At 37.4% G+C, this 15,829-nt stretch overlaps 1 protein-coding gene and 1 long non-coding RNA gene across 11 annotated transcripts; both read right to left on the reverse strand.

The window, feature by feature from the left end:
- Window positions 1–672: 672 nt before the first annotated feature.
- Window positions 673–1,575, reverse strand: LOC110773912 (RING-H2 finger protein ATL78-like). Its single transcript, XM_021978421.2, has one exon. It carries the CDS (start codon window positions 1,541–1,543, stop codon window positions 884–886), a length of 660 nt encoding a protein of 219 aa, XP_021834113.1. The 5' UTR covers window positions 1,544–1,575; the 3' UTR covers window positions 673–883.
- Window positions 1,576–7,478: 5,903 nt separating this feature from the next.
- On the reverse strand, window positions 7,479–14,192 carry LOC110773913 (uncharacterized). Of its 10 annotated transcripts, none has more exons than XR_015836523.1 (5): window positions 12,828–14,191; window positions 11,939–12,158; window positions 10,262–11,120; window positions 10,066–10,163; window positions 7,479–9,065 (listed from the first exon to the last, which is right to left on the reverse strand). It is a non-coding gene; the product is annotated as an uncharacterized LOC110773913 (long non-coding RNA). The 10 variants fall into 10 exon arrangements; XR_015836524.1 differs by having other exon boundaries at window positions 11,018–11,120; window positions 12,828–14,190; XR_015836521.1 differs by having other exon boundaries at window positions 10,066–11,120; window positions 12,828–14,192.
- Between the last annotated feature and the right edge of the window lie 1,637 nt (window positions 14,193–15,829).

Genomic DNA, 15,829 nt, shown 5'->3' on the forward strand with positions numbered 1-15,829 from the left:
AGCTAGTGCCTATTAGAAAACACATCACGTGAGTACTATGATACAAAATCTCCCTTTTGGTACACTTGATTTGATTTGAAAGCACCTAGTGGTTTCACCCTCAGCTTCCAATATGGGCTCCATTAATATTTGTTCAAATTCTTGTTTATATATTTTGCATTTTGTTTTTGTCTCTATTTCAACGTAGGGCGCATTTGAATATGTCTCATAGCAATTAGTTTACTCCATTCTTTTTGGCATGGACTTTGAAGTTATTGTCCAATTTATTGGTTCTCGGATTTTGGAGATTATATTGATTTAGTTGTACCGCCTTGACCATGCTATAGGCTATAGGATTTTAATATGGCATTGGCAATGCCATTGTATTGTACACTAGCATATTATTGGTTCAAATTAAAATAATTGATTTTAAAATTTGGAAGTAAATAAATTTAAAAAAGAAAAGAAAAGAGAAATAGGTTAGTTGTCCCAGCTGATTGGGGGAATTTCCCTTCAAGACTTCAAGTCATGCTGGGTCTTGAGTGATTTTCCTCATCAGATATCCTATGTAGGCAGCCACTTTGGAGAAAGCTTCTTGCTATGTTGAGTCAGCACAAAGGTCTTGTACATGAAATAATTGAGTTTTTAAGTTCCAAAATTCTCTGATTTTCAAAAGTGTGCACTCAAATTCCACACAACTTTTGCACAATTATTAGGTGGAGAAAAAAAAAATTTTGAACAAATCAGAATTGGAAACGCTACACAATTTCACAACTAGAAGTAATTACACTTTGTATTGGGTGGCTAGTGGGGTTGGCTATAACCAGTGTGCTCAACCCCAGGAAAGCTAAGCATATAATTAACTAAATATTATACAATTAACAAAAGAATTATAAAAACTTAGCTAGCTAATTCCCCTATAATTGCGTACCAAACCTTCAGGCTCAAGTGGCACAATGCTTACAATGGTTTCTTGCACTGGTGGGACTGAGGAGCTAGCTTGGGTGAAACCCACAATTTTTTGACATGTCTCGATCAAGTTGTGCCTGCATTTAGGGCAAGATGAGTGTGAGCTCAGCCACTTATCAATGCAGCGGACATGGAAGCCATGGTTGCACTTGGGAAGAAGCCGAACACGCTCACCGGCTGTAAACTCCGAAAGACAGATCACACACTCTGTGTCCAGCCCAGGCAGATTTAGGTCAGCTGAGTAACTCACTGTTGGGAAAGTTTTTAGGGCTTTTTTCTTCACTCCTGTGTTGGCTAACCTAGCGGAGGTGTTGCTGCTGCTGCTGCCTCTGGACTCTACAAAGCTTGAGCATCTCAAAGCACACTTGATGATGGAGTTTAAGCCAAGTGAGCAAATTAGGGCACACAAGAGGACTGAGAGGACCATAACAACATTTGCATCAAAGCTGTTGTCACCAGGGTATTGATCTGTTGGGTCATGTGTGTTTGTGGAGGAGATTGGGGAGGAGGCTGCGTTTGGTGGTTGGTAAAGTGGGTTGTGTAAGAGAAGTCTTCTAGAGTAGAAGTTCACAAAGAAAGTAGTAGAAGCAGACATGTTTTGTTATGACAATGTTTTGAGTGAATTTGGATCCAAAGGATTGTGTATATATAATTAAAAGGTAAAGGCTTAAAGAGCCTAAATTTGCTTTTCTAGGGTTTTTTCTTTTTTTAATTGTATAATTGATCACTGTATCTTTCTTTGAGAATATTCCAAAGGCTTACAGGCCGCATTAGGATTTATATTTAACTTGGAGATAATAGATTTCAATCGTATGGATCCTCCACTCAGCCTCTTGTAGTTTAATGGGGCTTTCTAATCAAGGTGGGCCCCATCCCACTTTCTGCGCATTTGAGAATCCCACGTGGCACTTGGCCCTTGATGAATCATATCTTCCAAATTATTTTTTGGGACCCACTAGACCATGGATGGAAAAGGGATCACGAAGCTTCCTACTAAACTAAACTAGTTAATTAATCAACAATTCAGCTATATACTAAGAGAGGTTACCAGTTGTGAACTCATCCTAGTTCAAATTCTTATCATGCTAATCCTAAATTAGAAGAAAGTTATTGCAAACCAACTTCATTAAAGCTCATTAATGTCACAAGTCAAATATATCTTAATTGACGCGGCTAGATAGCCAAAGCTTTTTAGAGAGAAAGAGAGAGATTCATATTTGGGGGGTTTTTCTCCGGATTCTCGGTGTTCTTCGATTTTTGGCAAATCTATACTCATATGGTCTTCCTTTAGCATATCTATTATCTCTGCCACGAATCTTGATTTGCTTTGGATACGTGCCTCATCTTGCAAAGCTACTCTTTGAGGTGTTGCTGCTTGGTCATGGTAGATCTACTATCGCCCTTTTATCCTAGGCAAATGAGTAAGCAAACTATATGTTTGACATTTTCCTCTTACATAGACATACTCTCCCTAATGAGGCAATGCTACTTACTTCAAAATGGATAGGTATATTGGATCCCACATGTTTTTTGTGATAAAAAAAAAAATTCTCCTTTTGTTTTTATGTGGTAATAAAAGATAAAAGGTAAAAGATGAAAGTAAACAATATAATTATAGTTGGTACAATTGCATTGCTTAGTCCATTGAACTTTTTTCATCACAAAGGCAAATGAGTAGGCAACATACCACGTAGGTTCGTATAGTACATATTTGCCTATTTCTTCCGCATACTCTCTTGAAGATACTCAAGGAGGTATGTACATGCATTTTCTCGGTTTTCTTTTTGCCTTGAGCCTGATGAGTGTAAGAGTCCTAATTAACATTTAAGAGATCTTCGTACTTTAGATGAATATGTTCAAAATCTAAATGACTCCGTACTGATCTTATAGCATGAATACTTTTGGTTTCTTAATTGGAAAAATCACGGAAATGTAGAAATAGTCAATGACTACTTTATTAGCACCTTACTTTGGTTAATATTATTTTTATCACTTTGTCTTGCTGAGTCACTCATCATCAACAAACTCTATGAAATGAAATGCTGAGTTTTTTTTTGTTTTTTGTTCGCGTAGTTTGACTCATTTGCAACTTCGCTCTCTGATCATTTCGATTTGAGCATTTCTATTCCTATAGTTTAATTTAACTTGGAATCAAGTTCAAATCGTAAACTCCATCATATTAAAATTCGATGTGGTCATATACAACTACCAGATGTAACGCTATTTTAATTTCTTCAATTGTTAAAATTGAAACGACAAGAATTAAAATGAAAAATATGTCAAATTAGGACTAAAAAGTATAATTTGGAGCCAGCAGATTCCCACCACAGTAATGGTGGTCCCCAGTTCAAACCCTAGGATCGAGCTCTAATGTAACAAAAAGAAATTAATAATTTGGAAGGGAATGAATTCATTAGTTTAATAATCACAATAGAGAAAAGTGCACAAAAATTAAACACCCACTTGTGAGGAAAACGTGGTAGTCACTTGAAGCCCAAATCCCCCCAAAATCCATGATACTTATCACAAATCCCCCCAAATGCCGTGGTAGTCCTACGTGTCATTCATATTACTATATGTATTAACTGTAATCTATAATATTAACTATATGTTAATGCAATTCAGTGTTTGTCTGCGCCTGTCCATTTTTCGTTTACGGCTGTCCTTAATTAAGTATCAAGAGGCAGGTGAGTGCAATTAGATATTCAAAAGATGGTCCCCTCCAGATCAAGAATGATATTTTGGCCATGCAAGTAGCCGGATTGTAAATTAAAGGGACTGTCCTCACGTGGTGGCTCCAAACTAAAGCATCAGTTAAGAAAATTATCTGTCAAAATAATGTAAAAAATTAATCAATTTGCTGGGAGTTTAAAATTGTGATTAAGGTTATCTGGGAGCAGAAATCCTCTCGGCGATTCGGAGACAAAACATTTTTTAAGTTGAAAGTACAAGATAAGGGTACTATGATCGCAATCAAAGATTCTCTCACGCTTAATTTGAAGGAGATTTTTGTAAACAAGAAAAGAAAGGGTTTTGAGAATTAGGGTTTTACTCAATTGAGAAGACATAGGGTAGATGAGTGTCTGGTTTTGGCAATTAAGAGGTTAGCTTGAGCTATAGCTAGCCCTAATTGACCATGTTCAACCTGTAATTTTGTAGGGTAGATCTTTAGCTAAAGAACTTGTTATCAACTTCGGATTTATTTTTTTGAGGGATCGGTTATGAGCTTTTGAACGTCATGTACACAATTAATTTAATCTAGAATCTTCATGTAATCTAACATGAAAATACAAACAACAAAAAAACCATGAATTGATGCCATAAAACAGTTTTTATTTAGTCATCATCAATTAATATGCAAACGCGATCACAAATCAAATTCAAGGACGCCAATTGCGTTGATATATGATGAAGTTCATGAATTTCGACAACAACAACCAAAAAAAAAAAGATGAAGTTCATGGATGGTATGTTGTTGATGTGAAGGGAAACAGAGATCGTCGACAGATCATATCCAATACAGCTGCCCGATACAAGTAGGGGATACTTGCTGCTTTTAAATTATACTTAGAGTGGCAAGAGATCAAGGATAGGCTAAGCTTACAAGGAATGCTTTATGGTTTTGTTTGCTTCTACTACAAGTACCTCCACTTGGATCTATATCTTGGTGGGTTGGATTTCACGAGGTTGTTGTTGCTGCTGCTGCTCTTTGGGTGCCACGTTTTAAAGATTTGTATTTATCTCCTTGGTTTTAGATTTGTATTAAACAAATGCGATGCCACGTGGCGATTCACCATTGGGACGGTTCACAATTGAAGGTTATTGCTTTAAATGGAAAACATATTAGTACAAGTGAAGTTAATTATCAGAGAAATGTCACCCCACGATTTGGTGGTGCTCATAAACTAATTTAGCTACCACTCCTCTGCAATTTGTGGTTAACTAACCAACAAACTCTCATTGTCTCTTTCCAAGAAGCAAAGTTTCCTTAATTATGAGTGCTATTTAACTTTCTCTTATAAAATTAAATGATATTTTGTCATTTAGTTTGTATTTATTTTTTTATCAATTCAACATTACATAAGTAATTACCATAATTAGTATGTGTCCTAGTTTGTTCTGCACTCAATTTTATCATGAAATGGTCCTTCAATTTGTTGAAAATCTTCATTTCAGTCCCCAAACTTTGAAATCAATCAATATGGTCCTAAATCTTTAAATGGTAGTGCTAGCTGCTAGGAATCAAGCCTGGTGTATTTTGCCCCTCTTGGAAGAAATTCGGAGTTTCAGCCAAAACTTTCATGACGTCCGATGGAAATGGGTGTCTAGGTATGCAAATTGTGCTGCCCGCATGGTAGCGTCGATAGGATTTGGGTTTGTGGAACTGGAAAGTTGGGCCTACCGGCCACCGTAATCTCTGGTGCACGTTTTGGTCTCTGATGCCCTGTCGTGCCCTCCTAGTAACTCTTTGTAAGGTCGCAGCCTGAGTGGGGAAAAGCTTCATGCTCGTCTCTGTCGAGTCTTGTTTTACTTTTCTTTTTTCAGTCTATTCTTTGAGGCTTTGCCTCCTTTTGTGTGGTGGTCTGTAATTGGATTTCTGTTTCAATGAACAATCACCTTTGGCCAAAAAAATCTTTTGGTCCACACATCAATCTGCTCCTTGTCATTACAATCCATCAAAATCTTCAGTGAAATTGATCACACAACCAACTTTAAAGGGATAATATTTGTCAAAATACAAAATATACACCTATGAGACAAAATGAAGCTCATGTCTTATACTCAACAAGGTCATTTGCTTTCCTTGTTGGAACCCCAATGTGAAATCATAAATAAAAAGTAGATAGCCATATCCATATGTTGAGCAAAGGGTGTAAATCTATTTGTTGGGCGAATGAGCTATATTTTGATGGAAATACCCTTTAAAACTTGTCATGTGATGAGCTTGTAAATAAAGAGTAGATAACCATGTTCAGCAAAGGCCGTGAATATCTATATGTTGGGCAAATGAACTATATTTTAATGAAAATACTCTTTTAAATCTTGTTACGTCGTGACATGTAACCAATTTGAATGAAACTTTTTATTGAATGCCATTATAGGGACCAAATTGATTTATGAACTAAAAGTTCAAAGACTATATTGATTAAATTGAAAATTTGAGAATTAAAATTAGCACTAAATGAGTACATTTTATTTATGATTCTCTTGGCTAGAGTCTCACTCTAAAGTGGTTAATGTTTCAAAGCACACCTTGGTGCCAGAGTTATACCCGTTAGTTTTCACTCGTGAATTATTCCCAAGATATGGTAATTCGCGCATTGTTGTAGTGCTTTGGGGAGTTTCATCAACTTTGATTCCTTGTCATAGAGAAGAAGAAACTCATTCAAAACGAGTTAAATCTCTTCGATTAGGTTGAGGATAAAATCATTTTTCCTTGGATTAAAAGAGAGAAAAAAAATCAAAGGGATCTAGTTCAGTGAAAAATAGCCTTAATTTGCAGACCAACGGTCTCAGATTTGAGCTCACATGGCAACATGGTAGTGTGTGTGTGAAAAACTATCGCTTTTATTCAAAAAGAGGGAGAGAAAAAAAAAACATTTTCCGTAGCCACAAATCTTCTCGGGCTTTCACCATTTCCTTCACAAAAATATTTAACACATAATTTTTTTTTTTTTTTGGCAAATAAAGGAAAATGACCAAGCGATTAGCACTTTTTGCAATATACTCGAATAAATAAATGACGTTGATGAATTTACCTTGCCAAAAAGTTGAGGCATTTTGGGACCCCGTGGCCTTTCGGGTCCATTTTGTACCAATACTCACCCAAGTTTTTAATTCTGACTCTGCATAAAAATCCTGTGGCCATACTTTAATTGAAATTCTTTTATTGATCATTGGACATTCCAACGGCGTTGAACGGCGTCGTACGATTATTACATTGTGATTTTTATGATTGGATTCATAGGCATGATTGAGTTGACGAATCCAATTTTATTTTAGTGCTCCTGCTAAATTAGGTTTTTGGTGTAATTGAGTTTTAATTTAGAGGGCATTTTGGTCAATTTAAGTGAGTTTTTGGTTATATTTGAACATGTTTTTAAAAATTGATATTTATGAATTTGGGGGTTAAATTTTGGCTAAATTTGATCAAAACTCCTCACCATATAAGATTTCAATTTTAACAGATGGATCTTTTCCAAGTTTTGAATCTGTGATTTGTATTTCCCAAGTCTGATTTTTCAAGATTTCAACTGCTTGAGACTTTCAATAATAGCATTAAAAAGATGAAGTCGGATCAGATGAAGTTAAGGCCCTCATAGGTGATTTCATATGTGAAGTGATTTCATATCAATATTGCAGAACCACGTAGCGACGTGCCACGTAGCGATTTCATCACTTGAGGACGAAGAAACACAAACTGATTTAAACTTCACCTGGTTGTTAAGGCCCAAGCAGAAGTATTGCAGGTTCTGGCTTTTCCAAGCGGAAATATGCAGTCGGCCTTACAAATGGAAAAGTATAATCTCTTCTCAAGTCAAAAAGTGAATAAAGTTGCACTATTTTTTCAAACAATTGCATCCTTTTGTCATTCTTACAACAGACATGTATAGTTTTTCTAAGATCAAAATACATACGTTGCATGCATAACATACTAAGAAACATACAAGATTTATCATAACATGCTTATCTGGATAGCAAATCAACTTTCACAGAGTCATGTAGAAATTTAGTACTTCCTGGAACAAACCTTTGATGGTGTGCTTAACTAAGCCCATTCTGCAGTAATGCAGCCTCCAAAGGAAACGCAAGGCTGAATGAAGATCCTACGCAAGGCTTACACCGTTACACATAAGCTGCATGTACAGAGTACACACCTATTTACAACTCTCATATGCACACCAAGCATCCAATAGCTCCCAGCTCCACCTCCCGGTTTCCTTTACCAGTCTCTGTGTGAGATGCCCTGCAAACAAATAAAATTAAGAGGTGGTTAAGCGCACCTCTCTATTTATCTCACAAGAAGAAGAGCTAGTGAAATGGACCCTTTCTTCATGCCAGCGGGGGAAAGAAAAGGGGCCCGCTACGAGAGGAGAGAGTGATTCAGCTGCTAAGCCCTCTTTCTGCAATCTAATAAACTGATCAAGATCCACTACAGAAAGATCTGATTTAATGATGTCCTGCTGATCTGATTTCGCTGGATGCACTTCAGGACAATCAATAACCATTTTGAAGAGAATCAACCACCAGGATCCCCGAGGTGGAAACCATATCTCAGCCTCTGTCCCCACCATACAGCTGGGAAAGCGTTGGATCAAATGTGAGAAGCTACAAAATCAATGGTCGAAATAAAGGCAACAGCCTACCTGGTAGCCATCAATTCCATTTGCAGCTTAGACCCCTGGCCACGTCCTTAAATTCAACAAGTAGGGGAGTTGATCTTGTGCCAAATCAAACCTTGGATGAATAATACTTCACTTTGTCCCCTTAGTGCCCACAATAGGTTCAAAACACAAATCTGATTCCAGCGATCTCATACGCAGCATAAAGGGCAAAATTTTCAAAGGCAATTGGATGATATATCCTACCTAGACTTGCCTTCATGAGTTACAGGAGTCAATTGGTGCTGGGTTTGCCACTCAGCAAATGCTGTTGCAGATACTCAGGAATCTCTTGTCAAAAGGAGGATGAGCAACGATGTTTGGGTGAGCCGGTCCATCTTGGTGCACATCTTATCAAGAGACTCTCCTTGTCCTCCAAGAAATTGATCCCATGTGCGGTGTTGGGAGGGCGGTTTAGCTGTTAAAACTTCATCTCATCTTATCCATACCATCATCTCCTATCCTATGTTTAGTTGTACTCTTCTCTTTTTTCTGTTGTACCCATTGTAATGCCTCTCTGTTGCTTGTTTTTCTGATGAAGTATCTTTCATCCCCCCAAAAGAAAAAAAAAACACTACTCTTATACCACTTTACTGTATATCACTAGCACACTTGTGCATACCAAATACTTGCACACTTCCATAACTTGCACAAGACTGCCAAACACTTATTGGGCAAGAGGAGCACATCATCCCAATTAATATGTGTGAGTTCAAAATTCTGATGGTGCACCGCCTAGGACACTCAGTTGAAACAAATTAGGGTTGGCAATCATCTATGATGTGCAAGTGATAAATTATTTTCAAGATCAACCAAATCATAATGATTTTTATCTCTACTTTCATTCAACAAAGTTCATATCTCCCATAAAAAGGCACTACTCAATACTGGCTATCCAGCAGACCTTGCTAACCCAAGGATCCATTGGAAGAAAGGGATAAACTAGAAATTAAGAGTTGCAATATATTTATAACATATTATATATACATACGCTTTATGAAATGGTAAACTAATTTGTTATTCCTATTTTGCCATTTCTAATTTTCACAGTTATAACTTATAGCCCAATTACCAAAGGACCAGAAGAAATTTCGAGTTATGAATTGGGAATAGAACCAATGCTTAAGTATAGTTCTGAAACCCTGATGCAAGTTCATCCCTTCTCGGACAGAGTCATATCTGAAAGAGGTTCACAATATGTTCTTTAAAAATTGAATATTTGTCCTTCTGTTAGAAATGTCCCAGAAATGTCTGCAATTGAATAAATAGCTCTACAAACTCTTGGCTAGAAAACTCCACCGAAGAAGGATATTATTGCTGGAAAGCCAAAGAGGCAAAAAGAGAGATAAGGAATTGAAGAGAAATCTTAGAAAGGAAGAATAGATGGTGACTCTTTCATCGCGGTACCGCATGGGTACAAAGGCTGGTAGTATTATGCACACTAAGTTCAAATAAAGTTGTACCTGTTCTCCCATCCAAAAGTAAAATTTAATGCATGACATTTTCATTTCAAGCTCATATAAGAATCTACATGCAATGAAGAATCGTTCACTTGAAAGACATTTGGACCAGGCTAGGAATAACTAAATGATGGATCTATCAGTGACATGCAAAGATTCAAAGAGATAATGGTACATGTATAAATAAGCTACATCCATCCTTGATGGTCCAATTACTTAGGTATAGCTTGATGTATACCTGAACTATATTCATTTTACAGTTTTGACAAACCTACCAGGATACAGGAGAGTTCCTTCTGCTTCTGACTCTTCAAAAAGTCTTCTACCATTCACATAAAAGTCGTGCTCTTCTACTTGCTCAAAATATAATCTCCTGTATAAGCCAGAATAAAATCTTATGATTGCACACATCTGAGATGTAGTACTCTAGTATAAAACAATGGGATGGGAATAAATAGCAAAGTCCAGAACCTTCATTTCTCTCAGTTTTGCGATATGGTTGACTTATCAGTTCCAGCACCTTGAGTTAGAAATTCAACGTTTAAACTATTGATTTAATCTTTTTTAAGGAAACGCAAGCAGTTCCAAAACACCAAGCAATAGTGGGAAACAGAAGTGGTGAAGATACTATAAAGATGACACAGAAGCGCCTCCTTGACACTTAATTCCACATATAGTACTACCTATATATCAAACCAGATTTTTCAATGTATAGAAAAAATCAAATAAGTATGACCGATCATGATTTATATTGAAATATGTGTGGCAAAAAAGAGTAAATAAAAGTAGCAATGTACAGACATGAACATGATACAGGAACAGGTCACATGCAATAGAGTGGCATATGACTAAGATAAATCACAATGCCATTTTATTTAGCAAATACTAATTGTAACCAGCTCACCAATAGACTACCAGGTATGTCTTGTAATATACTGCTTGGCTGACCAGGGTCTTCTTACAACATGGGATGTTTTTGGGGAGGGAGATAAATACGCTCTTTTGCTAAAAGCACTTCAATATGAAATACATATAACCATAATTGCATTAGCTCTTATTTGTTGTGTATTTTACAATATTGATAATGTTTCCCTGCTACACTACAGATTATGGATTTGTGAAGCATTGATCTGAACAGTTTTTACTTCTTTTCTGCCCAAATGCATATGGAGCACTCCCTTGCTTATGGTAATAGCATATTAAATTATAATAACAAAGAAAGCTTACACAATGTCAATGCCAGACCCAATAATAGTACCGCCCAATGTTCCCATACATCTGTTGCGCCCAACGTCATCTCTTTGGACCCTCTTAACAAGTGCACACATGCCTGTAATCAATTGGACAATTGACTTCTGAGTATTGCATCGAATACTAAAAATGAAGAGGTATCAGTAGAATGAATATAAAGCAAAAAACTAAAAGAAATAAGTACGATGAGGACTTATTATGCAGTAATACAAACTATCAAGAACCCAGATTATAAATATTGAGTATTATTATGCAGTAGAGAGTTCAGAAAAGAATAATTTCACAACAGATAATCTATCATTTTATTAAGAGAAACTTCTTTCTCAATTATGAAATAACGAAAATAAAAATATATAAGACAGACTAAAACAGCTTTAAGAAATAGGGAAGATTATGGTAACGATGAACGAAAAAACACCGAATTTTTCCCTCACAGACTTCTCCTATGACGTTCAACTTTATTTACAGTTCAACCAACCCAACCCTTCTCCTAAGCACACATTCACATGTTCGTGGGCTACTAGTCTAAATAATGAAGAGTGATATAAAAAAGTATGTAGGAGAAAGTCAGAATAAAAAATAGATATGGCTAAATGTGAATTTGTATTGCAAAATTTGTGTGATTGCATAGCATCTTCTGATATGTTGAAATTTAAATGGGTAGGAAAACAGTATCCCTGCTCGAAACAAAGTTAACATATCTGCTGTGCCTATAATGTAGTATTGAGTGCAAACCAAAAACTGATAAGCAAACCTCAAGGCAAAGGAATTCCAATACTTCTTATAGATCATAAAACCATACAAAATTGGTCAAGATGCTGATGTCAATAGACTCAATGCCATAGTAGAAGTAGCAGAAATTGATAGGTGACTAGCACTGTAAAATGCTATTCTCACTTGGTAAAACTACGTAGAAGTGAGATCAGGATGAACCATCATGAACCCTCCACAATTTCAAGCAGAATGTAACTACCATTTCCTCCAGAATTTGGTGCCTATTGGCTTTATCAAGGCAGGCTTTTGTGCCTATTCTTCACCGCCCCATAAGTCGCTCTTTGTTGGGTAGCTTATTTAGCTACCCAACAACAAATTTAAAACCAACCTGCCAAATCCAAACCTGTTTCATCATAGGATTAAGAAACTAGATTTACTTCCTGGTTGAGCAATAAGCACACTTTAATGTGGACCGGTTTTTCTGTGATTAAGCACCGAAAAGGCGAAACCCAAATCAAAACCAAGACAATGCATAATTTCTTCCAATTTGAACATAAGTTGTATAAAACGAAGATGCCATAAGATGAAGTAATTTATGAAGTAGATTTGAATCTAGTTGTGAAATACGAATTAGACCACCTCATCACTCTCAAGTGGTGAAAAAAAGAACTCAACAGCAGGACTTACAAGGCATCACAAACGTTAAACCCTACTCTAATTACTACATATCATAGCACTTCAAAGGTAAAGGGGTCAATGCCCAATTGAGGCAAATTTACAACTAAAACATTCAATATAGAAATAATGGCAAATTTGGAAACCGTTTCCTGTATCTAATAGAAGCACAAACATGCCCATGCTCTGAAATTCATGAGGAAAAAAATGGAACTTTAGAAGTTCACTCTGAAATCCCAACAATCAAAATAAGAAAACACTTAAATGGAAGTGTTGTCTTGGAATTCTAAAAATAAGAAAAGCGAAGAATTCGTATAAGAAAGGAACAAAAGGATATGATAAACAATTAGACTTCTCTAAAGTGGGGAGGCCAGTAAAATTTGAGGATGGCCGTTACCGTCTTGATTGAGCGCCGGCCTTCGTTTGTTTTCTTCACTGTTGTGATCCCAGTGTCCCCCGTTTAAGGACTCCCGCGTGCTGCAACGATATGGCCTTCAATTTATTTGAGTATTTCTCCCGCACTTCTCTTTCTTTAACTCATATTCCCAAAGTTTGGAGTCCTAGCCGCCACCCCCTTTGGGGGAGGGTGACCTCCCTTTGCTCTCCCCCTCCCCTCCCACTCTCCCCTGCCTCTGCCTGGCCCCTCCCCTCTCCTCTCGCTCCGCTCCCCTTTTCTTTTCTTTTTTCCCGTCTTCTCTTTCCCTCCCTCCCTGAACTTTCCTACTCATCCCTTTCCTTTACTGTTACTGTGGCTTTTTCTTTTCTTTTTGCTGGAGGTGTGAGGTTGGGTGTGGGTGGCTGCTTTGTTCTGCTCCTTTTCTGGAGTTACTGTGAGTTTGCCTCTGTGTTTCAGTGGCTGGGGTGTGTTGCCCCCTGTGGTTGCCGGCGGTTTTGTTTTGCTCTATTTGTCTTCTTTTGCAGGTTTTAGTCCTGATTCAGGCTGTCTTGCTTTCAGCTCTGTAATCCGCTTCTATCTGTGATTTGGAGGCATAAGAGTGACCAAGTGTGCTGTGCGGTTCTCTTCAGCCTTTTGTGCTGCTTGTCTTCATTCCGTCTGGGGTGATCGATCAAGATTCTCTTCTAGTTTCGACTTGTAAGAGTTTGTCCTGCTTTTTCTCCTCCTCGGAGGCTGATCTTGGTGGGTTCGTGGTTCTCTGTTTGTTCCATCGGCAGTCTGCGCCGTGGTGGCTCATTTTTTGGTGCTCCTACCTAGATCTATTCTGATCTACTCGTCCCCGGGGGGCTGCCCTTCGGCCTGGTCGTTTTGGGGGATCTCTGCTCTACCTGGAGTTGCTTGAGCTTGCTGTGCGGATCTTTGGCTTTGCAATTTTCTTGTTGTGTTTTTGTGCTTCTACTCGTTTTGAGTGTGTTTCTTGTTGCAGTCTCTTACTTGCTTTTTAGGCGTTTAGTGTCCTATGCCGGATTTTTCCAGGCTCGCGGTCTTTTTACCGCTCTTTCTCTGGCTTTCTGTGGCCATGATTGGAGTTCCCGAAGTTACCGGTGTTCTCCCCCTCTGGACTACTGTCCACACTAGCTCTCTCTGGCCTCCTATGGCCATGACTGGAGTTCCCGAGTTTATCGGTGTCCTCCCCCTCTGGACTACTGTCCACTCTTGTATCAACCCTAAATGGGTATCTGTTTCTGTCATTGCTATGGCCTTTTTGGCTCTTGTACTGGTCTTTACGGTCTCTGTACTGGCCTTCTTGGCTAACGGCCTCTGTGCCTGATCAATGAATGCAATTTATCGCTAAGTTTCAAAAAAAAAAAGTATACCCAACTTCTAATTCAAATTTTTACAATTTTAAAAAAAAAAAAAAATCCCACATCTCTCCAAATTACCCTTAAATATACACCCAATAGAAAAAAAACAAAAAACAAAAAAAAAAAAAAACTCATCAACCCCACATGCCGCTATCTTGCACCTTACCACTCTACTTTGAAGCTTAGTGATTTAACAACTAATTTATCATTACTTATTGTAAAACAGAGAGACTCATAGTCTCTACCTTCTTTAAGAAGTTTGCTTTGGGGAAATTAGCAGGTGGTCTTCTAGCGACTTCTCACATTACATACCTTAATTGACGTCCCACACGCCACTATTTGCATACCGTATTTAGGTTTTCTGAAGAGAATATGAGAGTGTAGTAGGTTTCTTGGATTGAAAGAGATGAGTAATCTGGCAATAGGGTGTAGAGGAATTTGTGTTTTTCTAAAACTTAATATTTAGAGTGGTGACGTGTGTATAGATGTACTAGGATTAAGTATTAAGTCGAATGACCTTTTTTGTCATTTTACACAATAATAAAACTTAAGAGATTAATGATTTAAATATTGGAGTCAACAAAGAAAAGTGTGGGGTTTATAGAAAAACTCTTTATTTATTTATGACAAATTGCCCACAAAAATTTCTATTGTAAGAGACAAAAGATTAAAGTGGCTTGCAAGGTTAAATATTGTGGTTGATAGACTTTACTAGATTTGGTTTAGGTAGGGTGTGTGTACAATGTTTGGTTTTGTCATGAGTTATGTTTGTAGCTTATGGAGCGAGTGGCACTTTTTTTTCTTCGTCTAAGGTTTTATCCAATTGTGTAGGGTTCGTCATTATTCTTGGTCGGTCCAAAATTTTTGGGTTCGGATCGAACTCAGCTGTAATTCTTATTCACTTTACTCAAACTAAGGTTTGTGAATAGGTCGGGCCGAGCCAGACCAACAAGAAATTTTTGGGTTCAAGCCGCGCGGGCTTTTTTTTATTTTTCTAAATGGTTGGTGGCTGGGGGTGGTGTATTGTTTTGTGTCTTTCAAGGTTTGAGCAATATCCCCATGTGTAGGATGTTTTGAGCAACACTTCATGTAAGAATGGACAAATTTCTATCGGTTAATTAATGACCATACGTGGCACTCAGGCCGGGCCTCATAGTTTTTTTTTATAAAATTTTCAAGCACAGCCGATATGAGGTTTCAAATTTCAAGGACCTATCTCACCCATTGGGTCAAGCCTAGACAGGCTTGACGGGCCTGGCCGCCAATGTAGGAGGGTCAAGCCTTTTTTTTTTCATTACGTTTAGTTTTTTTTTTTTCTAAGTCTCCACTGTGGATAGTTTTCACCTAATTTCTAACCAAATATACCAAAATATGGCATGAAATTATCTATTTTTTCTTTCTAATAACTAAAATACCAACAAATGTCATGAACTTATCTATTTTTGCCTATCGCATTCTAGCGTAGAAATTCATGAACATATAATAGCATAGCACTAGACAAATAAAGAAAATAAACACAAGGCAGCCGAAGATAAGGTATATTGTAGACTATGTTGCTTCATGATAGTGGAGAGCATGACCAATATATGCCATGCAGTTGAGACATAGACTGTTGTTTTGCATAAAGGAGGATTCTGG

Source organism: Prunus avium, chromosome 6 (assembly GCF_965620075.1).
Source record: "Prunus avium chromosome 6, drPruAviu1.hap1.1, whole genome shotgun sequence".
NCBI lineage: Eukaryota > Viridiplantae > Streptophyta > Magnoliopsida > Rosales > Rosaceae > Prunus > Prunus avium.